The sequence below is a fragment of the Pinus tabuliformis genome, chromosome 5_1, assembly GCF_031772625.1.
Source record: "Pinus tabuliformis cultivar Carrire ecotype Pingquan chromosome 5_1, CPIR1, whole genome shotgun sequence".
In the NCBI taxonomy this organism is placed as follows: Eukaryota; Viridiplantae; Streptophyta; class Pinopsida; order Pinales; family Pinaceae; genus Pinus; species Pinus tabuliformis.
Genome location: NC_142305.1, coordinates 751,235,863 through 751,257,900, shown reverse-complemented (window position 1 = coordinate 751,257,900; position 22,038 = coordinate 751,235,863). Strand labels below are relative to the sequence as shown.

The 22,038-nt window shown below is 33.7% G+C and overlaps 1 protein-coding gene across 3 annotated transcripts; it reads left to right on the top strand.

The window, feature by feature from the left end:
- The first annotated feature begins 446 nt into the window (after nt 1-446).
- LOC149167128 (uncharacterized) lies at nt 447-5,281 on the top strand. 3 transcript variants are annotated; one of them, XM_089432873.1, is made up of 4 exons: nt 447-1,024; nt 1,176-1,249; nt 3,421-3,530; nt 5,174-5,281. In XM_089432873.1, the coding sequence occupies exons 1-4, from the start codon at nt 1,004-1,006 to the stop codon at nt 5,197-5,199; spliced, it is 231 nt and encodes a 76-aa protein (XP_089288999.1). In that variant the 5' UTR covers nt 447-1,003; the 3' UTR covers nt 5,200-5,281. The 3 variants fall into 3 exon arrangements, with proteins under 3 accessions (XP_089288999.1, XP_089288998.1, XP_089288997.1); XM_089432872.1 differs by lacking the exon at nt 5,174-5,281 and adding an exon at nt 4,975-5,138 and having other exon boundaries at nt 1,185-1,249; XM_089432871.1 differs by lacking the exon at nt 5,174-5,281 and adding an exon at nt 4,975-5,138.
- The last annotated feature ends 16,757 nt before the right edge of the window (nt 5,282-22,038 follow it).

Here is a 22,038-nt window from a genome sequence, read left to right as displayed (position 1 = left end):
ATCAGACGCTAGGAGATCGAGGGTAAACTTGTTCGAGGTTCGAAGCCATTCAAATAAGCCATTAACTCAAGTGGTTCACCCACTGCACACAAAAAGTGGTTCACCCGCTGCGCACAGAAGCCATTCATTCACTGCATGAATTGTGCCATTGGGATTTTCCGTCGGGACTTGGATGAACCCAGAACAGGAAGAAGAGGAAGATATATCAGCAGATGGGAATTGTGCCATTGGGATTTACATGAACAGATGCACAACAATAATAAGAGAAAATGGTGAGCGAGCGACGAGGCAGATCGATCATGGCGCAGATGAGTCGATTAAATGAATCTGAAAGATGGTTTACATGATGGTTTAAGTGAACGTAGATCTTAGGGTGCAGGTAAAGCGACACTTGGTATCCATGCGGTAGCATGAAGTCCAGCGGTCCAGCTGTGGTGACTTTTATATATTCTGATTGTCATATTATTTTATTTAATAATTTTTTATATAACTTTTAATTATTCGTTTTTTCTTTTTATTACTAGCCTATTTGTTACCACGTCCAGTATTGTCTTCTTTGTTTTTGGAATACATATTTCTGCAAAACCAAGAATCGAGGTTAGCATTTACAAATTGAACGCTTTTATCTGTTTGGCTTGAATGGGCTTCTGGTGGCTCGCGCACCAGCACTTCGTGCAGCACCCTTTATTATTATATCGATATCCATAACCTATTTAGCAAGTGGTTGCTGATTCCATTCATACCCAATGGACTCAGTGGATCTTCACCCAGTTGGCCTAGAAGTAGCAGGGGTTTTCCAATTTGGTTTCAAGCATCGTCGGATTCATTTAGGGTGGGTATTTCTCATTCTTACTGGAACCTTTTCAATTCCATTTAATTTTTTCAGAACATCAATCAAGGTTTTCCTCTAATATTGAAGGTTTTTGAGGTTGATTTGTAATGCAGAGAGCAGTTGAAAAGGCAGCTAAGGAAGCCAATTTTAAAAATTTGGCAGCTTTCATCTATGTTGCAATTCTTCCTCTCAGTAAGAGTACTTTTCATTTTCATCTTTAAGTGGCAGCTTATCAGAAAGCCTTTGGGGTTTTCTTGTATTTTTAAAGTTAAGATGATATCGAAGAGCCAACCGAGATTGCTTCTTCGTACTCTTGTAATGTGTCTAATTAATTGTGTGACAGAATGGCCAGGAAATGGCAGTGCATTCCTTGGAAGCTTTTGATGCAATGGAGCAAGCCACACCAAATTGTTACAGGTATATTGTTTCTCTTTCTTATGCTAGCATTTAAGAAAAAAGAAAATGGCTTGTTTCGCTAAGCTACCGCATCAGCAAAGTAATCCCTCTGCAAGCACAACTGACAATAATGGCTTTAAATTACAACCCAAGACATTGAAATTTTGCCAATGAATGAAACTTTGAATGTTTATAGAGAAAATAGTGACCTACAGAAAATGTTTGAGTGTTTAATTTCATCATGAATCTGATTAGATTTGGGTTAAAATACAGACAATTATAACATTCATTTGTTCTTGATCCTTATTATGTGTTGTTTGCAATGGATGAATACTCTTTCTTAATTGCTTAATGAGGTTTATACTAAACTACTTTTCTATAGTCTTTTGGATTGGGAGACATTACAAGGAGAAAGAAATTTTTGTTTTGACAGCCTGTATTTGTATATATATTTGTTCAACCATCATAGTCATCTTAGACTGGAACTAAATCCTCAAGAAGGGATATGTCACTATGCTTTTTAGAGCAATTTTTGTTTTGACAACCTGTACTTGTATATATATTTGTTCAACCATCATAGTCAACTTAGACTGGAACTAAATCCTCAAGAAGGGATATTTCACTATGCTTTTTAGTAAGCTTGCAATTAGAAAGATATAACCTTTAAGAATTTTTGGGCTGAAATACTTTCTCATAAATCCAAGGACTTGTACCCCAAAGCCAATTTCCATGGTTTAAAGTTGTTGAACAGACTCACAAGGAAGCATTGAAACTGAAAATTTACTTGCATACATAACAATTGAAGTATATAGTTGACACAACTTCTTTTATGTATAATATTTGCATGGAAGGGCATTATTTGGAAAATGGTGGACACTTACTCAAGAGTATGGCATGTTAAAGGTAATGCTAACTGTTCAAGATGATATGTTACTGTGTATCAGTATAAAGAAAGAGAGTATGAATTGAGGATAGATATATCTCTTGGTGTGATGTTCATTTCTTTTGATCTCAATTCCAGGCTTGAGAGGTGCATATTCAATCAAAACCACATTGCACCTTCTAGGCTATTGGGTAATTGGGGAAGACTACAGTGATAATAGAATCCTCTCATTTATTCATCTCAGTCAAAATCATGTTCCCTTTCATTTTCATCTTCCGAATGCTCTTGGTGCAGTAAGCATTTTTTTGATCTAGGTGACAGTTCCGAGAGGTATATATTCCCCCAAAACCACCTCATCCCTTTTGGGTTTTGGGTAGTTGGGGCAGACTACAGCAATAACATAATCCTCCCATTCTCTTTCAAAATCCTATTTCCTTTCATTTTCTTCATCCCAGTTCTCTTGTTGTAGTTGCATGGTCAGGGAGTTCACAATCATCTAAAATATGCAAGTACTAGCAGTCTATTGTCTAACAGTGGAGAACTTATGTTGTAGTTGCTACACAGGTCAAGGATTTTTTTATAATACATTTGCATGATGAGTTCACAACCATCTAAAGTATGCAAGTAGTAGCAATCTATGATCTGACAGTGGAGAACACTTTTGTGAGACATGTTTGATAAAACGTTCCAGCTTGTTCTGCTTTTGCAAGGTTGGGGGAAACAGTTCTTTGATGTGTATTAATAACGTGTCCAATGTGTGGGGACACTGAACATTCCCTATTGTAAATAATGTCCATATAGAACCTCCCTCAAGTCGGGTTTGGCAGCATATAAATTTCTCTGGAGTCATACATTTTGTAGGTCTGCAGGTAAGATCCTTTAAGATCTATAATTGTGGATCCAATTGAGTCTTGTTTAATGCATTGGGGTGTTTAATATGAGGGGATTAGGCATGATCCAAGGAATGCACTGCCATTTCCTGGCCATTCTGTCACACTATTAATTAGGACTAATTTTCATTCGGATTACTTGGGAAATTTCTAGTGATGTTGTCTATAGTATTCTAAGGAATTTTCCATTTTGTTTAAACATAAAAAGGGACGTCCATATATTTTCTCTGGTTATGAGAAATTTGAGCTTTGGAATCTTCAGCACTAGGAGAAAGCCTAAGGGTGGATGTGATTCGTCACAAATTATAGGACCATCTTCCTGCAGTTTTCCAAATACATGAGATCTTGATATGAGCTTTCCTGTAGTTTTCCTGTAGTTGTTTATATGAGCTTGATATGTTGATTGTAACCTTTTGCAGTGTGGTTCTGTTTCCGGTTGCAATAATTTTCTACATCACATGGTGGTTTATTCAGTTTGTTGATTTCTTCTTCAGACCAATATATGTGAGATTGGGCTCCAATATCTTTGGTAAGGTTCTTGAATTTCTGGTCATTCTATACTATCTAGTTGAGGTTTTATCCTTTTCTTCTTTGAATTTAATTTTAAGCATTAGCTTGCTTAACAATCCATTATAGAATGTTTTTGCTACTTTTACGTGAGGCTAGGGCACTCATTTAGTGATGAGGCAGACTCTAAACCAGCCCTCAAATGCCATGGAATAGGCCTCGGCCTACTCTCCTTCAGTTGTGGTTTGCTTCAGCTTCCAACATTAGTCTTCTTGATGGACATATCTAGACTCAGCTCCTTCTAGAAAAGACTTTCCTATCCGTAGTCATCCTTCAAGGCCCGTGGCTCTCCATGAGCAGAACTCAGCTCTCTAGGGCTCCGAGATTTTTGATCTGTCATTTGCATGGAAATGTTTGTTGCATATCATTGTTGTTACTAATTCCCTGTTAGTTGTTTTGTTCTTAAGCTTTATTGTATTGATTATGAAGTGGGCTTGTATTCTCTCAATTGGTAGATGAAGAAAATATATAGGACATTTATGTCAATTCTCTCTAGTTGATTGGTCTTCAAGGGCAGGTCTTTGAAACTGTTATTTTGGATTGTTAACATTTGTTTCAAAATGTATGGTTTCATCTTTGTACCAATCACTCAATGTGGGGGGCTTGCATCCAATATACCATCATTAGTACTTTCCTTGGGTAAGACTAGATCAGTTAAGTGGGTATGCCTTCAAAGGTAGCAAATTTCTTCTCTGCACCCTCTCTATGGTGCAAAAGGCCTGCTAGAATTGCCTTGTAATACTCAATATTGATATTTATGTTAATGCCTGAAAACATTTTCTTCAATACTGAAATAGACTATAGTTCATCCATACTTTTCTTTAGGGCCTTCCAATGTTGGACGATGTGGGATGTTATGTTGTCTCCCACCTGGGACAACATTATGAGAGGTCACATAAACTTGAAGGATGCAATGGAATGAACAATAATGTATGAGGACAAGGCAAGAAACAAGACATACAAGCTCAATGATAAGACTGTTGTGCTATTTGTTAGGCCTAGGGGTTGTCGCTTGCCAGAAGACCATGTTGAGATAGATGGCCAAACCGCAACGAGATGCCTGGTGGATTTTGGTCTCTATTTCTATCATAATCATGCAACATTTCGATTGAAAAATGGAGGATCTCATCCCTTCTTTTATATACCCAAAATGGAGTACTCCAAGTTTGCAATAATAACATTGTCTAAGACATTTCTCAAAAGTTTTATGTTCTACAGAGTTTTTTGTAACATTGTTTTATTCCATTTCCTTTGCCTTTTGTATTTGATTTAGACCATTGTGGCACATCTCCTTAATATACCATGAAATCTCATTGGAATTTCCTTTTCCTTTTCATTTTGTATTTGATTTAGAGCATCATGGCACTGCTCTTCTAAATTTAACATGATATCTAATTGGAATGTAGGGAAGCTGCACTGTGGGATGTTTGTTTTTGAGTGTGCACAAGATCCTTTGAGAGTCCCTAGAGGGAGAATTAAAGCAAAAATATTGATCAAGACTCTTCCTGTAGTTTTCCAAATACATGAGATCTTGATATGAGCTTTCCTGTAGTTTTCCTGTAGTTGTTTATATGAGCTCGATATGTTGATTGTAACCTTTTGCAGTGTGGTTCTGTTTCCGGTTGCAATAAGTTTCTACATCACATGGTGGTTTATTCAGTTTGTTGATTTCTTCTTCAGACCAATATATGTGAGATTGGGCTTCAATATCTTTGGTAAGGTTCTTGAATTTTTGGTCATTCTATACTATCTAGTTGAGGTTTTATCCTTTTCTTCTTTGAATTTAATTTTAAGCATTAGCTTGCTTAACAATCCATTATAGAATGTTTTTGCTGCTTTTATGTCAGGCTAGGGCACTCGTTTACATAGTTTGCTGCTTCCCATGCTTCTAGTATAAAATTAGTAGAGCAGTCAAAAATCAACACAGCAAATAACAGGATCAGCCATTCATAATTTAGCTCCATGAAACATCGGTGCACAGGTTTTATATTCATCCACAGAAATAGCAGCAACCCAAGTTTGTATCTTAAATGATAATATTTTCATGTATGGGAACCTCCATTGGCAATAGAGTTGGCCTTCTCCTGTCTTCAACAAACTCTGATTTAAGTCTGTGATGAGGCAGACTCTAAACCAGCCCTCAAATGCCATGAAATAGGCCTCGGCCTACTCTCCTTCAGTTGTGGTTTGCTTCAGCTTCCAACATTAGCCTTCTTGATGGACATATCTAGACTCAGCTCCTTCTAGAACAGACTTTCCTATCTGTAGTCATCCTTCAAGGCCTGTGGCTCTCCATGAGCAGAACTCAGCTCTCTAGGGCTCTTGTACTCCACACAAGAAGTCCTTCTCTAGTGTGTGCCTAGGAAAATCTTGAGGTACGAATTTGTTCTAGCATATAAAGTTTGTAGTTTCTTATGGTATGAATTCACTGTTTAGTTTGTATATAATTCTAGTGTTCTTCTATATCATTTAATATAAAGTTTGTTTGAGGCAAATACCCAGCTTCTTTCATCTGCCCAGCTAACTTTTGCAACATGGCATAGATCTCTTGTATTTGTGGGTGTGGTCTAAAATACCCAGCTTCTTTCATCTGCCCAGGTAACTTTTGCAACATGCCATAGATCTCTTGTATTTGTGGGTGTGATCTATCTCCTACAGGGAAAACGTGTACCCTGCTCTTTACCTCAATCCAACTGCATCGAGGTTCCTTCTTTATACCTCTGTCTTTCATTGCTTTCCTCAACTTTAACATGTTCCCCCACTTACCAGCTGTAGCATAAATATTTGACAACATGACATAATTTCCAGCATTTTGTGGATCTAACTCAAAAAGGTGTTCTGCTACAACTTTTCCTAACATTAGGTTTAAATGGCATTTTTTTTATAAAATCATATGCCTCATCCAAACAACCAGCACGGCCAAGGAGATCAACCACACAGGCGTATTGCCCTGCTCTTTACCCTACAAGGAAAACGTGTACCCTGCTCTTTACCTCAATCCAACTGCATCCAGGTTCCTTCTTTATACCTCTGTCTTTCATTGCTTTCCTCAACTTTAACATGTTCCCCCACTTACCAGCTGTAGCATAAATATTTGACAACATGACATAATTTCCAGCATTTTCTGAATCTAACTCAAAAAGGTGTTCTGCTGCAACTTTTCCTAACATTAGGTTTAAATGGCATTTTTTTTATAAAATCATATGCCTCATCCAAACAACCAGCACGGCCAAGGAGATCAACCATACAGGCGTAATGCCCTGCTCTTGGTGGGATACACTGATCTCGAGTCATGGTATTGAAATAATGCCAACCTTCATTCACTAGACCTGAATGGCTGCAAGCACTCAGAACAGCCAAGAAGGTGACATCGTCAGGCATTTGAGATTAACATAGTGAGAGTTCTAGCTTGTAATTTTCCAGGGCAGATTCAACCCGAAAGAATGTACCAAGCCTCCTCAACTAATCGAGCCTGACCTTGATCAACCCAAGGAGAATTGAACCTACAACCATTAATTTTACATATACATTGTCTGATAGAGGAGATTATGAGCTATCACTATGCAAAGTACATATTTTTGCGCAGACCACCATATATCTCAAAAAAATTAACCCGCAATCAAAACCCATGGTTTCCAACTTCTCTGCATTTACATCAATGAGCTAAATGGTCCTATAATTTGTGACGAATCACATCCACCCTTAGGCTTTCTCCTAGTGCTGAAGATTCCAAAGCTCAAATTTCTCATAACCAGAGAAAATATAAATACAGACAATTATAACATTCATTTGTTTTTGATAGTCATCTTAGACTGGAACTAAATCCTCAAGAAGGGATATGTCACTATGCTTTTTATAGCAATTTTTGTTTTGACAGCCTGTACTTGTATATATATTTGTTCAACCATCATAGTCAACTTAGACTGGAACTAACTCCTCAAGAAGGGATATGTCACTATGCTTTTTAGTAAGCTTGCAATTAGAAAGATATAAACTTTAAGAATTTTTGGGCTGAAATACTTTCTCATAAATCCAAGGACTTGTACCCCAAAGCCAATTTCCATGGTTTAAAGTTGTTGAACAGACTCACAAGGAAGCATTGAAACTGGAAATTTTCTTGCATACATAACAATTGAAGTATATAGTTGACACAACTGCTTTTATGTATAATATTTGCATGGAAGGGCATTATTTGGAGGACACTTACTCAACAGTATGGCATGTTAAAGGTAATGCTAACTACGCAAGATTATATGTTACTGTGTATCAATATAAAGAAAGAGAGTATGAATTGAGGATAGATATATCTCTTGGTGTGATGTTCATTTCTTTTGATCTCAATTCCAGGCTTGAGAGGTGCATATTCAATCAAAACCACCTTGCCCCTTCTAGGCTATTGGGTAATTGGGGAAGACTACAGTGATAACGGAATCCTCTCATTTATTGATCTCAGTCAAAATCATGTTCCCTTTCATTTTCTTTTTCCGAATGCTCTTGGTGCAATAAGCATTTTTTTTATCTAGGTGACAGTTCCGAGAGGTATATATTCCCCCAAAACTACCTCATCCCTTTTGGGTTTTGGGTAGTTGGGGCAGACTACAGCAATAACAGAATCCTCCCATTCTCTTTCAAAATCCTATTCCCTTTCATTTTCTTCATCCCAGTTCTCTTGCTGTAGTTGCATGGTCTGGGAGTTCACAATCATCTAAAATATGCATGTACTAGCAGTCTATTGTCTAACAGTGGAGAACTCATGTTGTAGTTGCTACACAGGTCAAGGATTTTTTGATAATACATATGCATGATGAGTTCACAACCATCTAAAGTATGCAAGTAGTAGCAATCTATGATCTGACAGTGGAGAACACTTTTGTGAGACATGTTTGATAAAACGTTCCAGCTTGTTCTGCTTTTGCAAGGTTGGGGGAAACAGTTCTTTGATGTGTATTAATAACGTGTCCAATGTGTGGGGACACTGAACATTCCCTATTGTAAATAATGTCCATATAGAACCTCCCTCAAGTCGGGTTTGGCAGCATATAAATTTCTCTGGAGTCATACATTTTGTAGGTCTGCAGGTAAGATCCTTTAAGATCTATAATTGTGGATCCAATTGAGTCTTGTTTAATGCATTGGGGTGTTTAATATGAGGGGATTAGGCATGATCCAAGGAATGCACTGCCATTTCCTGGCCATTCTGTCACACTATTAATTAGGACTAATTTTCATTCGGATTACTTGGGAAATTTCTAGTGATGTTGTCTATAGTATTCTAAGGAATTTTCCATTTTGTTTAAACATAAAAAGGGACGTCCATATATTTTCTCTGGTTATGAGAAATTTGAGCTTTGGAATCTTCAGCACTAGGAGAAAGCCTAAGGGTGGATGTGATTCGTCACAAATTATAGGACCATTTAGCTCATTGATGTAATACAAAAGGATGTTTCATATAATGTACGACTCAATTGTATGATAACAATGTCTACTGTCTTGTATAACAGCAGCATATTTAATCTACCACAACAGGCTCAAAGGGGCTATCTTCAACAAATTTGGCTAGTTAAGTTGCTCTTCTTGTGGGCACACTGGCCACAGCCACCTAATTTCGCATTTACTACTACCGCCACATGCATCATTCCATATGCCATTTGCTCCCCATGTCAGATCGATCACTTAATTGCACCGATCGCTCACTTAACGTAAGCTTTTCGTTTTATGCCCATCATTAAATACTAGCCTGATCCAATCTGATCTTCAAGTATTTCAGCTCCATTCCAAATCAATCTGTATATGTACTTATTTCTGCACCTAGATATTGACATAGATCTCCTGTCTAGCCAATTGTTTATTAGAATAGCTTGGACCCAATCTACCACCAAGATTGCCCAATGTCAGATACATCACCTAATTTCGCATTTACTTCTGCCGCCACATACGTCATTCCATATGCCATTTGCTCCCCATGTCATATAGATCACTTAATTGCACTGATTGCTCACTTAACGCAAGCTTTTCGTTTTATGCCGACCATTAAATACTGGCCTGCTCCATCCGAGCTTCAAGTATTTTAGCTCCATTCACACTTAAAACCAGCTTACAAACATGTTGAACTCTTTTATAAATTGGCCTCTTCTGCACCTGGATATTCACATACATCTCCCTGCTTCACATAACATGGAATCCATTAGCATAAGCCAACTTACTCAACTCACGACATTGTTTCTCTTAGCACTTGTTCTCATGGCTCTTCTGATTATTGACATCGTAAAAGTCGAAAGACAAAGAAAAAAGAAACCAAGAAAACAACAACATCTCTAACGAAGAGCATATGAATCTACAACAAGTAATTTTGAATCTCAAGCCTGTTTTTGCATTATTTTACGCATTGTCTTATTTCCCCGCTTCCTTCTCTATTACAGGTGTATGATGGATGCTTCAAATATGCATTTGGGTCTGCCATGGTGGTGCAACTTGCATTTTTTATGCTTCTATCATATCTGCTGGGATGCCGGTCTAATGTCCTAATTGTTAGCATTCGTGCTTGTCTTGTATTCTTCACATGTTACAGTCTGTCATAAGAAATGCTTATTTTCAAGGTCAAATGTAAGCTTCACGGCGGTTTTCATGTTACTCGTGTCTTGAATTGATGATGATTCTCTGCAAATTAGTTATTCAATAATGTTCAGATCTTTGGTATATAGTGCTCATGTGACTATTTCTATTGCAGTTGTGTGATTTTGGGCTAGCAACATAAACTGGTGTATCTTGAATTGATGATGATTCTATGCAAGTTAGTTATTCAATAATGTTCAGAACTTTGGTATATAGTGCTCATGTGACTATTTCTATTGCAGTTGTGTGATTTTGGGCTAGCAACATAAACTTGTGCATTGTTTTGAAATATTGCAGGGCATATTATATTATTCGACAGCCCTCAATTTATGTATTACTGAAACTGGTGCAAGCCCAAAACTTCAATAGATGTTGCAACATCTCCTGAGTTGGCACAATAGGCTTGTGGATGACCCTTTCCAGTAATATATCATGTAATATTGCAGACCATAGTTAATGAAACAGCTTGAGTTGATCTGTTCTATAGTCTTACACTCTTTCTTGTTTACTATTTTGCCATTAATCATTGCCTGTTGTCTGAGTTTCAGAAGAAGTTGACGCAGTCTCTACTTACAGGTCTTATCAAAACACCGATATAGAAACCCCCCTATATATGTTACCGAAACTGGTACTTCAGCCTTGACATTTATTGAAGAAGAAGAAATATTTCTATATGTTTTCTAAAAAGTACCCTTGTTACACTTGCATCTGTTGCTTGAGACTTAGTAGTTAATATAGCCACATTACCTTTTCGAAAGTGTTTTAATGAAGCTAACTAAGCTTAACCTATGTAATGAGCTAAGCTTATGTACTTTATATCTATGGCTATTACAGTAAGTGTGTATAGTCATTTACACCTGTTTAAGGCACCGATCTACCTTTATATGCACCACTTTCACAGACAACAGTTTGCACACACACTTGATTTCACCTCTTTGGGCTGAAAATTGTAATTAACCAAGCCACTACACTATATGCAGGTACAGAGCCCAGTAGTGTAGATACATCAAGCTAAGAATCTGCAAATCTTTCAAAAAAGCTTATTGGAGCCCAGCTCAACACAAGTTGCATCAGGCTGCCTTATCAGCGTTGTTTACTGCCCTCCATTTTCTTGCTCGCCCGGACTCTTTAGAGAGCTGAAAGGGCTACCGAAAAGCCAAGCCACTACACTATATGCAGTTCAACACAGGTTGCATCCGGCTGCCTTATCAGCGTTGTTTACTGCCCTCCGTTTTCTTGCTCGCCCGGACTCTTTAGAGAGCTGAAAGGGCTACCGAAAAGCCAAGCCACTACACTATATGCAGGTACAGAGCCCAGTAGTGTAGATGCATCAAGCTAAGAATCTGCAAATATTGCAAAAAAGCTTATTGGAGCCACTGAACATAAAGGTATGCCCTTGATACAAACAGCTCAACACAGGATTGGACCTTAAATGTTAACTTCATGTAGGGACTCGCTGCCTCGCAGCTTCCCTTGTTAATCTATTAATGCTATTCTTCACTCATAATGCTCGAATATATATACATATATATCAAGCGGATTGTATATCGAAATATGTAAAAAGAAGTAATGAGTAATACAACAAAATGCACCCCATATATTTTGTTGCAGTGTGTGGGTGAAATTACAGGACCTCTGGCCTTTAATTATCGAATATCCACCGTTAGAGCTGGCCACCAAAGTAAACGAAACGAATGATTGTTCAATTGTGACACTTACAACAAATAGCATATGTAACGAGGCACCGAACATGTCATATACACCAATGAAAGAATATATTAACAATGAAATCTGTACTTGGTGGATAGACTGACATACATATGCCAATTAACATGAAAGTAATATTTTAACAAGGGTGATAGTATAGTCCTGGCATGTATTAATATTGTATTGATATTTTTGTGGTAGTGCTTTTTTACTTATTTGTTTTTTATTAATAAAATAAAATAAATTGCTCCATACAATGAGCTAAGTTTTGCACAAGAGACTATAAGCTATGCACAATGAGTTAAGTTAATCATAATAGACTATAACTACCACACAATGAGTTAAGTTCTGCACAATAGACTATTTTTCTAGCTTCCTCACAATATAAGCTAAGTTGCACACAATAGGCTATAAGCTCCACATAATAGGCTATAACCTTCACACAATGAGCTAAGCTTCGCATAATAGCCTAAGTTTGTTCGTTCTACACAATAGGCTAAGTTTGTCACACAAAATTTATTAGTTGTTTTCTCGGTAATGACATATTTTTTTTTTAATAATAAAAGTAATGACATATCTGTTTTCCAATTATAAAATAAAATAAATAGGTCCACACAATGGCCTATGTTCCACACAATAGGCCCCCAAGCTCTACACAATGAACTAATTTCCGCACAATAGGCTATAAGCTGATGAAGGAGCTAAGTTTCACACAATAGGTTATAAGGTCTGCACAATGAGTTTAGTTTCACATTTTTTTGCATAGTGTTTTCTGAGTAATGGCGTATCTCTTTTCCAATAGTAACAAAACATAAATCAATTTTCACAATGATGCAAGTTCTGCACAATAGGCTATAAGCTCTTCACAATGAGCTAAGTTCCACACAATAAGCTATATTCTCCGAACAATGAGCTTAGTTTCACACAATAAGCTATTTTTCTCATATAAAGGTTATTAGTTGTTTTCTCGATAATGATGTATTCTATTCCAAACAATAAATGTAACCATGTATAATAGAATAAAATAAATAGCTCTGCATGGCGATGTAAGTTTCACACAATAGCCTGTAAGCTTTGCATAATGAACTAAGTTCTTCATAATGAGCTAAGTTTCATACAATAGGCTATACACTCCACACAATGAGCTAAGTTCTCCACAATATGTTAAGTTTCTTGGTTTTGCCAAATAGGCTAAGTTTCTCACACAAAATTTATTAGTTGTGATCTCGTTAATGATTTATTTTCTTTTCAATAATAAAGAAAATTATGTATTCTTTTTCCAATAATAAAAAAAAATAGCTCTCCACATTGAGTTAAGTTCTGCACAATAGGCCCTAAGCTTTGCCCAAGGAACTAAGTTTCACACAATAGGTTATAAGCTTCACACAATGAGCTAAATTCCAACAATAGGTTATAAGATGTGTACAATGAGATATGTTCCACATTTTTTTGCATGGTGTTTCTCGGTAATATGTATTCATTTTCCAATAATAAAATAAAATAAATGGCTTCGCACAATGAGATAAGTTCCACACAATAACCTATACTGTTCACAAAATGAGCTAAGTTTTGCACAATGGACTATAAGCTCCACACAAGCTAAGTTTTGCACAATGGACTATAAGCTCCAGACAATGAGCTAAGTTCCGTACAATACACAAAATTTCTTACTTCCGCACAATAGGCTAAGTTTCTTGCTCCTTTTTCCAATAACGAAATAAAATAAATAGCTCTCAACAATGAGTTAGGTTTTGCACAATAGGAAAAGTTTCTCATTTCCACTCAATAGGCTAGGTTTCTCACACAAAAGTTATTAGTTGTTTTCTCGATAATGATGTATTCATTTTTTAATAATAAAATAAAATAAAAACAGTTGATTTTTTTCATCATGTTTTCTAGGTAATGACATATTCATTTTCCAATAATAAAATAATATAAATAGCTTTGCATAATTATTGATAATATTTAAATTGTAAATAATTAGACATATGTGCAGAAGTGCAGATTAACTATGTTATGTTGGCGAGATTTCTCCGCATAACTCGCTGTTTTCTCATATATGTTATTAAAACCTTATTTGAGAGTGTTTTGCACACTTACATTTTCTAGTTCTTGATATATATTCATAGCTTGTTTCGCACAACTTGTAAACATTTTTGTATTTTTGCAGAGAGGTCCATACTTCATCCACATTGCTTGTTTTAGACTACTTGCTTCCCAAAATGATGACCACACAACTTAATCAATAAGTCTTATATCTAGAAACAGAATTTTATTATGTGAAGAGGTTCACATTTTGTCCACTAAAGACTTTTATTTCCAATTTTTTGGAAAGAAATTGAAGTATATGATACTATTGGTGATATTCGTATTTCTAAATATCTGTTGTATTTGTGTGGAGAGGTTTGAATTTCATCCACATTGCTTTTTTCAGACTGCTTGCTTTGCATAACTACGACTATACAACTTCTTCCATATGTGCTATATTTGGAGACACAACTCTATTGTGAGGAGAGGTCCGCATTTTTTGCACTCCTTTCTCTGCACAACTTCTTTTTTGCATGCTATATGTGGATACCCCACCAGAGCCAACAACTATTTTAGTAAATGGTTAACGTATATGAAGTTATTGCTAATATTTTGTATATTTAAAACATCTACTTATGTAGAAGTGCTCTTTCTATGGATGTTCACAATTTGCACTAACTGCTAATATTATTGCTAATATTTAAGTTATAAACAATTCATGTTAATAGTCAATTTAATAAATGTTCTGCAGATAATAACATTGTTTATGTTCATATTATTGATAATATTTTTATTATAAATAATGTTTCAAAGATCTGCTCTTTATGGTTTTGTGCGAATTTGTTTTGCGGGGGATGTACGCACTATGAAATAAACATTTTTATTGCTAATACTTTAGTTATATATAATGCATGTCAATAGTCAAGTGAATAAGAGTAGTCCAGAGTGCACACAAATTTTTCTACAAAATCGCATTTCATTAATCATAAGTTTAGTTTGTAGCAGAAGAAGCTTTCAGGTTTGCATTGTGTGGATGATAGCATTGTTCATGCACATGTTATTGATAATATTTTAATTATAAATAATATATATGACTACTATTTAAGTAAATTTTAATTCTAAATAATGTTCCAAATTAGCATATGTGTGAAAGTGCACAGAAATTCCATTGTACGAATGAAACTTTCAATGTGCGAATCATCGCACTTCGCAATTTAGTATTAAATAATTGTAATGCCAAAATAGAAAGTGGTGGAATTATATGGTTTTTGTTAATAATTTAGTCATAAATGATGTACATCTACCTCTCTCTAAAACTAATTAAGTGGGGTTAGCATTTCGCTCACACTTTTATCTCAACTCATGCTTACTCTACACTTCTTGCTCTAAACAATGACATTTTCACAACTTCTTCCATGTACACTATGTGGACACACATCCTCCACAAGCGTTGTGAGCTAGAGTCCACTTGTGTGAGTAGCTATGATATATCCTATCCTTTCATTTGGGTAGGCTAAAATGTCAATGCTCTTACTGTGAGTATTGAGATTGTTTTATGGTGGCCTCGATTATGCATATAAATTCTTTCAATTCATGGCTTCTACAAATTGCATAGTTTCCTTTCCTTGTATTTATATAAATAGCATTATAAAAATTAACCATTGCATGTAATATTGATGTGTACATGCTGACACAATGACTTGTGGGCAAAAAACTTCCGCAAAATGGTAATGTGAATGCCAAAGACTATGTTGTGTATGTACCACTAATTGGAAGTGAGATTGGAAATATAGAATTGAAGTCAACTTCCTAAAATAATGTTACTGGCACAATGTCATTTGTATTGAATAATGCATATTTGTTATTTGAAACATTTTAGTTATAAATTATGCAAATTTTGATATTTCTGAATATCACCGCTCAATTGGGTGAAGGTTGGATCATTATAGAATATAAAGAACTTGTAACAACATCAATGATTGGAACATTCAGCAGAAGTTTTGTTTATGAGTATTTATAATGAGAAATATTTTGTGTTTTCATTGTGCGGGTTTGTGTATCTCTGGACTTTCTATTAACGGATTTTATATTTGCTGTTTGCAAAGACAAATGATGGACATATATAATATTATTGTGAATATTTTAATCATAAATAATTATTTTTATTGTTAATATTTTAATATGAAATATTTTGTGTTTTCTTGTGCAATATTTTAATGATAAGTAATGTGTATCTTCTTATTGTCAAATATCAAAAGTCTGACATCATTGAACAAATGACCTATTTATGGCTATGTGGTATTCTGTTGCATGGAGGAAGGTTTCAAGCTTTGATTTTGCGAATGCTCACATTTCACATTTAAGGCATTTGTAGATTTGTTTTGGAAACAGATACGTAAGTGTTGAGCTCGACTGTGAAAAGGTTCAAAGCTAATGTGTAGTATCAATTTTGATATCACATATTATAATTGTTATCTATGTAGTCTAACATTAATTTTTATAACAAATTTTATTACATGATTACTATGATTATGTCAGGGTGTTTGGAAGTGGCCCTAAGACATAAATGAAACACATTACTTATTTTAGTGAATAAAGTTCATTTACTATTTTCATAACGTGAGAAGAGAAAAAAGGCATTCAACTGGTAAATTGACATATGGGTTCCCAAATTACTTTTTCAAGGTAAAATATGATCGGTAGCATGGAAATTCTACATAGTAAATTCACTAGATAATCATTAGTTCGGTTAATAATTATGGAAAGGAATTTTATTCCTTGCAAAAAGAGGTTTATTTAATGAAAATATAATGTAGTTTATGATTTTAGTAAAATAGTATTTCGATACTTATTTCGAAAGAATGTAAGACAAATTAATCATGAGATGTAATCGTCTTGATTGCACTAAGTCAAATTGGAATTTAAGTAAAATGTATATGTTTCAAAGTAATAGATTTCACTACAATCTTTTCTGATTAAAGATGAGGAAAACCAATACTATCCACATTGATAATGATTATTAGTTAATGGTTATTATTGAAATCCATAGTGGTTAATGTAGCTTCAAAAATTAATGGAAATTCATGATTTAGATGAATTATTGTCTCTTACACATTATACATATGCTTATTTCCTGTAAAAACAATTTTTGAATGCCCATTTTGTTTTGAAAGTTATTGCTTTATAATTTATCTATTATTTTTTGCATTTGTTACTAACACCGAGGAAATGGATATGGATCAAAGAAACAATGGTAGGGGGATAGAGCAAGATGTAGATGAAGCAAGTGAACATATATTAATGCTGAGCTAAACTATCTTAATGCTTATCAAAGATATTTTAATGTTAATGCATAAATACTAGAAATTTAGCAAATGCTTAAGCGTCTCGAAGATGAAATGGATACCCTAATAATGTTACCAGAAGAGTTATTGTAGATCATGAATAGATGAATCAATTATCTATTGCAATAGCATAATCAGTAATTTGTTAATTCCTAGAAACAATGGTTAATTAATAGAGAAAGTGTTATCATATTTTTTCCTATTTCCTTAACAGATTTTGAAATCTAGTATATGCTAAAGGCTATGTATTGTAATATTGTTAACAGAGTTAGCACAAAGAAACATATCGACCTATTTTGGATAACAAATCTATGGATAAACGCATTCTTTTTTATAAATTATATCATTCCATATAATCGTTTGAGCTTTGTATGATGAGTTATTTGGATTATTATTTAAATATTGTATGGAATAGCTATTTAAATAGACACAAAAATATTGAATTTCTAAACAAAGAAGAATATTATTATAAAATGATGTCAGGATGTCTAATTAGTTATAGAATTTTCAAATTTGATAATTCAAGAAAACAATGAAAAAGATGATATAGAGCTAAAAAACGACATAGCATAATACAAAACATAGCGCCGGAACAAAAAAAATTAGTTCGATGGATTACATTTATGTACAATGTCATAGTAACATCTATGGATAAACGCATTCTGTTTTATAAATTATATCATTCCATATAATCGTTTGAGCTTTGTATGATGAGTTATTTGGATTATTATTTCAATATTGTATGGAATAGCTATTTAAATAGACACAAAAATATTGAATTTCTAAACAAAGAAGAATATTATTATAAAATGATGTCAGGATGTCTAATTAGTTATAGAATTTTCAAATTTGATAATTCAAGAAAACAATGAAAAAGATGATATAGAGCTAAAAAACGACATAGCATAATACAAAACATAGCGCCGGAACAAAAAAAAATTAGTTCGATGGATTACATTTATGTACAATGTCATAGTAACATTTTCATTGGTAGAAAAAATCATCTTGTTGTTGTGACAAGTATATTGCTCATATCTTTTATATGGGTATAATATATTGATTGATAATGCGAAATCAAATCGCAAATGTCCAATAAAATGAAAAAACTATTAGGATTCCTCTAAATGCAATGAGCGAACAACAAGAACATTATGTTGTTGTCGAATTGATGAACAATGTAAAGAAAGAAGCCTGTTAGTACATACGTACAATTACGTTTTGATGGTCTATCATATATGTGCTATGTATTTCAAAATTTCTCAAGATTTCAATAACATATATTTTGTTTGCATAATATTGGTCATAGGAATTTCTCAGAGTAGGTAATACTTTTTCTTGTTCGACATCCCTCATAATACATTGTTTTTAAGTCGCGATAGTTAGATGTATGATGCAATTTAGATGATAAAAATAAAGAAATTCAAAGTGTTTCTTTCAGAGAGTGCAATAAAATGTAGTATTTTTTAATAGTATAGTAGTTTTGATTGGAGTGTTGCATTTTGTGAATGCAGTTTTGAATGGCATCGTATATACGCTAACTAATTTCATATATCCTTGAAAAATTTGTAAAAATAATATATAAAATAGATACCTAGTCACATGAAATCAAATGTTTCTATTATTTTTAATTCTTTATCCATGTTTATTTAAACAATACGATATAGCTAAATGTGCATATTTCCATTGGCAAGGAAATCAACATTCTTAGACTGTTAGTTTTTTTCCTATGTCAACTGTACACATGAATGTTGAATGTGATGTATAAAACACTTTCACTTTTTTCTCAACCATATTTTTTTAGCGATATCATGGGAAAATGTTTTGTTGCAAATCTCTTTGAATTGTAACAAATGCTGAAACGAGTTTATCATGTACCTGAACCTATTACATATGTAACATTTGTAAAACAATACATGAAAAATGTACAATAGATGATGAACACATTTTTCCCCGAACAGTGAAATAAATAAATTATTTCAATGAAGTCTGTAAAAATAAAAACTTTTAAATAAAAAAATGCTTACCATAGATCTTTCATGGTCTCCATTTTCGTCTTTCATTTCCAGAACATATTGGGTTGTTGATTGCATTGCCAAAATTTCTCTAGCTATCATTGTGCCTAGTGGAAAGACATCGTCATTGCGTGACCGATTTTCAATTCTCGTGTTTGGAAAAAAATTGCACTTTGCACAAGTAGGACAAATGTTTTCTACACTGTTAAAATTATTTAGACAAATCGTTGTTTGAAAATCACCACATCGTATTTATGCATTGGAATAATTTTGAAATATTGAATGGAAATACTGGGATTTGCAATAAGCTTTGACTCATGGTATTCAATTAACAATGTTGAAACAAACAATGTTATTGTCATCTATGCTCTCTTCTCTGTTAATTATGCATGGAGTATTACTTCTCATTACATGTGTCCACACTGTTAACCATGTCTATTGTTACATCATTCGAATTCGATAACTTTTTCCCATTCACAAATATTACACGTAAACCACTACTTAAAAAAAACTATAATTGAAATTAAGTAACACTTGTTTAATGAATATTGAATAGGATAAAGAAGATTCATTATTAACCTAGAAAAATACTAGGTGGATTTTAGTTTTAGCAAATACAAAAGTCTTATAGAAATGTTCAAAGTGCTTTTTTCCTTATAATTTTTGTCCTGAATCTGAATCTCTAAGTGATACATTTCCTAGAAATTTAAAAAAAAATTGCTTTTATTTATCGTAGGTTAAAAAGTATGCCTCGATAGCAATGAGAGCACACATAACAAAAAACAAAACAACAACACTAACAACAAAAACAATAATGTCACTGTGTAATGCAAATATAATCAAAGTACAATAAATAAAGCAAAAAGATTCCTCTCTAAAGAGTTATGATTTCATTTAATGGTATGTTCTATGCTTGTATTATTTTTTTTGCTATAACGATATGAATTATATCACATGTACATAAATAAGAAAAATATGAGATTCTAATTCCATTACACGAAAGTACTACAAAAAGAAGAACTATATGAAAATAACATATTTTTTCCAAACGTTTTTTAAGTATTATTACATCATATAGTATTTAATTTTTTTTACATCATTATTAGAGGACTGCCACTAATGCTACACATTTTCCAACATTGTTCTAAAACATATTGGTTCACAGTCTCCAATTCCAAGAACAATATTGTAAAACGTAGATGAGAATTCTATTTGTAACCAAATCTTCTCACTTGTGTTTGTAATGTGTATGCTAAAAATATTTCATGATGAATGCTTGGCGAATGCTTTTATAGATAGCACAATGAAAAATAGTAAATCATATTTTGATATTAGCACATGAATATTAAACACATGTATTAAACACTTAAGATAGTTAGATTGGTATATAACAAAAATTGTAATAATAATAATAATAGGAAAAAAAAAATATTGGACTACAAATATTTAATTTTAATGAATTCCTTTAAAAAATAAAAAAATGAGTCAACGTCGTGTGTTCCTAGATGAATTTACATAGTTGTTTTGTTTTTTGTTTTTTGTTTTTCCCCATTATGAATGTATAATAGTTTATAATAGCTTCTATAGCCTAATTGTGAAGAGTATCAAAGCCTTTTAGAAATTTTGAACTTTAAACATTTATCTATAAAAGTAAATCGTTAGTGATTTTCCTTTGCGGTTAATAAAAACATGTATTTGGTGAATCTACATAGACATGAGGCATATGTTTCCATATTTGCGATCAGTGTTCACAAAATGGAACTTGTAATTAATGTTTAGAAGTCTCATAAGCCCTCAAGCAAAGAAGATCACCTAAAGGGCCCAAACCACTATAAAGCTTGTTCCTTGATATTTGGAAGCTACAGATAACCATCCAGAGCCAACACCTCACTCAACTTCTAAGATAGGTCCATTATTATTTTATGCAAACTCGATAGAAAACGAAGGTGGCGCCGAAGATGGAACCATTAATAACACTGTGGAGCAAGCGGTTCACCTTGTAGTTGATGGGATCGTACCACGCAGAGGCATCCAACAAGTTCAACCCTCATTTTTGGTGCCTACTGATTTGTAGCATGTCGCTAGTGTTCACGAGGCATGAAAATGTGTACCTATCAGTAAACATATGTTATTATCATAAGAAATGATATTATTGGTAATATTTTAAGTGTAAATAATGTTTAGCTTTGTATTTATGAATATGTTTTAAACTACGTATATGTGTACAAGTGCGAAAGAGCTATGTTGTGGGGAGGAAGATTTTAATGTGTGGATCACTCTACTTAGCACAAAAGGCTTATATTACTAATATTTTAGTATTAAGTAATACATATGTGCTCAATAATATTCTCTATACTTAGATTATTTACAATATTCTACTTGAAAGTAATGCAATACTACTGTTATGCAACTGATTATATATTTTAGTATTAAAAATACATACTTTATGCTTATATTATTAATAATATTTTGGTTGGAAATAATGTATATTTTCATATTTATGAATATGTTTCATATTAGACATTTTTGTGGACATGCAAAAGAATTCCAATGTATGAATAAATCTTTGAATGTGCGGTTTCCCGCACTTGACACTAAAGGTTTTTATTGGTAATAACTAAGTATTAAACAATGCATATTTGTTGTTCACTATAGCACCAAAGAAAACGTTGGACTTATATGATATTGTTTCTAATATTTTAATACAACGCCAAAGTAAATGCGAGACTATTATGATATTTTTCTAATATTTAAGTGGAAACTACAT

Coding starts and splice junctions, on each gene's coding strand:
- LOC149167128 (XM_089432871.1), top strand. CDS start 1,004: ATGTTGCAATTCTTCCTCTCA. Junction 1,025..1,175: donor TGTTGCAATTCTTCCTCTCA/GTAAGAGTACTT, acceptor ATTGTGTGACAG/AATGGCCAGGAAATGGCAGT. Junction 1,250..3,420: donor GCCACACCAAATTGTTACAG/GTATATTGTTTC, acceptor AACCTTTTGCAG/TGTGGTTCTGTTTCCGGTTG.